General features: G+C 59.3%; 1 protein-coding gene across 1 annotated transcript in view; it reads left to right on the top strand.

Moving 5' to 3' along the window:
• Positions 1-4,128, top strand: part of LOC110391860 (sodium/potassium-transporting ATPase subunit alpha-2-like) — a gene marked incomplete at its 5' end in the record, with an annotated part of 27,184 nt that overhangs the window by 10,055 nt on the left and 13,001 nt on the right. Inside the window, 2 exon segments of the mRNA XM_021383807.1 lie at positions 1,444-1,642; positions 3,984-4,093. Of these exon segments, the coding sequence (XP_021239482.1) occupies positions 1,444-1,642; positions 3,984-4,093 (309 nt within the window).

Consider the following 4,128-nt stretch of genomic DNA (forward strand, 5'->3'; position numbering starts at 1 on the left):
TTATCCCGCTCGTTAATTGCCCCGCTCCTTGATTAGCCCCTACGTGTGCCTGCTGTTACCCGACTGGACACTAGGGGGCGATAGAGAGCGATAGGGAGCGCTAGACCTCGCTCATTCGTTATCCCTCTCTTTAATCAGCTCATTCTTTAATTATACCACTCCTTAATTAACCCCCCTATTATCTCCCACATTAATGACCCCACTAATAACTCCCACTCATTAATTGTCCCACCCATTAATTGCCCTGCTCCTTGATTAGCCCCCGGCTGTGCCTGCTGCTATCCGACTGAACACTAGGGGGCGGTAGAGAGCGATAGGGAGCGCCATAACCCCTCATTAATGACCCCACTCATTAATGACCCCACTCATTGATGACCCCACTAAGAATACTGCCTCGAGGCCGTCATCTTCCTCATCGGCATCATCGTGGCCAACGTCCCCGAGGGGCTGCTGGCCACCGTCACCGTAAGCCGGCTCGTTATCCCGCTCGTTAATTGCCCCGCTCCTTGATTAGCCTCTACTTGTGCCTGCCGTTATCCGGCTGGACACTAGGGGGCGATAGAGAGCGATAGGGAGCGCTAGACCTCGCTCATTCCTTATCCCTCTTTTTAATCAGCTCATTCTTTAATTATACTACTCCTTAATTATCACCCTCATTAATGACCCCACTAATAACTCCCACTAGTTAATTGTCCCGCCCATTAATTGCCCTGCTCGTTGATTAGCCCCCGGCTGTGCCTGCTGCTATCCGGCTGGACACTAGGGGGCGGTAGAGAGCCATAGGGAGCGCTATAACCCCTCATTAATGACCCCACTCATTAATGACCCCACTCATTAATGACTCCACTAATAATACTGGCTTGAGGCCGATACTACGTGAGTCCCACGGGTGTCCTATGAGACCCTTGGGTGCCCTGTGAGCCCTGTGGTTGCCCTCTAAGCCCCACGGGTGCCCTATGAGCCCTATCAGTGACCTGTAAGTCCCATGGACTCCCTCTAAACGCCATGGGTGCCCTCTGAGATCAGTGGGTGCCCTTACAGCCCCATGGGTGCCCTGTGTGACCCATAGGTGCTCTGGGAGACCCATGGGTGCCCTATGAGCCCCATGAGTACTCTATAAACCCCATAGGCGTCCTGTGAGACCAGTGGGTGCCCTATGAGCCCCCATAGATACTATGTGAGTCCCATAGATACTATGTGAGTCCCTTGGGCGCCCTCTGAGCTCCATGGGTGCCCTACAAGCCCTATAGGTGCTCTGAGTGACCCACAGATGCTCTCTGAGCCCCATAGATACTATATGGGTCCCATGGGGGCTCTCTCAACCCCATGGATGCCCTATGAGCCCCATGGGTGCCCCGTGTGACCCATAGGTGCCCTATGAGCCCCCATGGGTGCCCTCTCAGCCCCACGGGTTCCCCCTGACACCCATGGGTGCCCCTCCAGGTGTGCCTGACGCTGACGGCCAAGCGCATGGCGCGCAAGAACTGCCTGGTGAAGAACCTGGAGGCGGTGGAGACGCTGGGCTCCACCTCCACCATCTGCTCCGACAAAACCGGGACCCTCACCCAGAACCGCATGACGGTGGCCCACATGTGGTTCGACAACCAGATCCACGAGGCCGACACCACCGAGGACCAGTCCGGTACTTGTGGGGCGGCTATGGGGTGATATGGGGTGGCTATGGGGTGATATGGGGCGGCTATGGGGTGATATGGGGTGGTTATGGGGAGATAGGGGGTGGTTGGGGGGCACACATGTGGTTCGACAACCAGATCCACGAGGCCGACACCACCGAGGACCAGTCCGGTACTTGTGGGGCAGCTACCGGGCAGCTATGGGGTGATATGGGGTGGCTATGGGGTGGTTATGGGATGGTTATGGGGCACACATGTGGTTTGACAACCAGAGGACCAGTCAGGTGGGTCACCCCCCCCCCCATCCCGTGGGTCCCCATCCCTTTGCTCCTTGTCCCCTGGGTTCCCAGCCCTCAGGTCCCCAACCCCCAGGTCCCCATTTCCCGGGTTCCCCAACCCCTGGGTGCCCCATTCCTTCGACCCCCAACTTTTGAGTCCCCAAATCCTGGATCCACGTCCCAGGGTTTCCCCAAACCTTGAGCGCCACAACCACTGTGTCCCCAACCCTTGGGTCCCTGTCACCTGGCTCCCTATTTCCTGCATCCCCAACCCTTGGGTTCCCACCTCCTTCACACCCATCCCCTGCACACCCCAAAACCTGGGTCCCTGAAACTGTGGGTCCTTAAACCTTTGGGTCCCCAAAGTCTGGATCCCCAAAATCTTGGGCTCCCAACCCCTCAATCCCCAAACCTCTCAGTCCCCAAANCGCAAGAACTGCCTGGTGAAGAACCTGGAAGCGGTGGAGACGCTGGGCTCCACCTCCACCATCTGCTCCGACAAAACCGGGACCCTCACCCAGAACCGCATGACGGTGGCCCACATGTGGTTCGACAACCAGATCCACGAGGCCGACACCACCGAGGACCAGTCCGGTACTTGTGGGGCGGCTATGGGGTGATATGGGGTGGCTATGGGGTGATATGGGGCGGCTATGGGGTGATATGGGGTGGTTATGGGGAGATAGGGGGTGGTTGGGGGGCACACATGTGGTTCGACAACCAGATCCACGAGGCCGACACCACCGAGGACCAGTCCGGTACTTGTGGGGCAGCTACCGGGCAGCTATGGGGTGATATGGGGTGGCTATGGGGTGGTTATGGGATGGTTATGGGGCACACATGTGGTTTGACAACCAGAGGACCAGTCAGGTGGGTCACCCCCCCCCCCATCCCGTGGGTCCCCATCCCTTTGCTCCTTGTCCCCTGGGTTCCCAGCCCTCAGGTCCCCAACCCCCAGGTCCCCATTTCCCGGGTTCCCCAACCCCTGGGTGCCCCATTCCTTCGACCCCCAACTTTTGAGTCCCCAAATCCTGGATCCACGTCCCAGGGTTTCCCCAAACCTTGAGCGCCACAACCACTGTGTCCCCAACCCTTGGGTCCCTGTCACCTGGCTCCCTATTTCCTGCATCCCCAACCCTTGGGTTCCCACCTCCTTCACACCCATCCCCTGCACACCCCAAAACCTGGGTCCCTGAAACTGTGGGTCCTTAAACCTTTGGGTCCCCAAAGTCTGGATCCCCAAAATCTTGGGCTCCCAACCCCTCAATCCCCAAACCTCTCAGTCCCCAAATCCCTTGGTCCCCAACCCCTCAGTCCCGAAATCCCTGGGTCCCCAAACTCCTGGGTCCCCAACCCCTCAGTCCCCAAATCCCTGGGTCCCCAAACCTCTCAATCCTCAATCTCCTTGGTCCCCAATCTCCTGGGTCCCCAAACCCCTTGGTCCCCAACCCCTCAGTCCCGAAATCCCTGGGTCCCCAAACTCCTGGGTCCCCAACCCCTCAGTCCCCAAATCCCTGGGTCCCCAAACCCTTTGGTCCCCAACCCCTCAGTCCCCAAATCCCTGGGTCCCCAAACCCCTTGGTCCCCAATTCCCTGGGTCCCCAAACCTCTCAGTCCCCAAACTCCTGGGTCCCCAAATCCCTGGGTTCCCAACCCCTCAGTCCCCAAATCCCTGGGTCCCCAAACCCCTTGGTCCCCAAACCTCTCAGTCCCCAGCCCCTGGGTCCCCAAACTCCTGGGTTCCCAACCCCTCAGTCCCCAAATGCCCGGGTCCCCAATCCCGTTGGTCCCCAAATCCCTGGGTCCCCTCCCCTTGATCCCCAACCCCTGGGTCCCCAAACTCCTGGGTCCCCAACCCTTCGGTCCCCAACCCTCAGGTCCTAATCCCTTTAGTCCCAATCCCTTCAGTCCCCAAACCCCAGATCCCAATCCTCTGGTTTCCCAACCCCTGGACACCCCAACCTTTGTGCCCCGACCCCCGGGGCGCTTCCCCCTCCTCCCCATCCCTCCCACCGGACCCCCACGTGGTGTCCCCAAGGCACGCAGGCTGTGACGGGCATTGTCCCCCCAGGTGCCACCTTCGATAAGCGCTCTCCCACCTGGGCCGCGCTGGCGCGCATCGCCGGGCTCTGCAACCGCGCCGTCTTCAAACCGGGACAGGAGAACGTCTCCATTTCCAAGGTCGGTGCCACCCTGACCCTGACCATGACCCACCC

The sequence above is a fragment of the Numida meleagris genome, unplaced genomic scaffold (assembly GCF_002078875.1).
Source record: "Numida meleagris isolate 19003 breed g44 Domestic line unplaced genomic scaffold, NumMel1.0 unplaced_Scaffold563, whole genome shotgun sequence".
NCBI lineage: Eukaryota > Metazoa > Chordata > Aves > Galliformes > Numididae > Numida > Numida meleagris.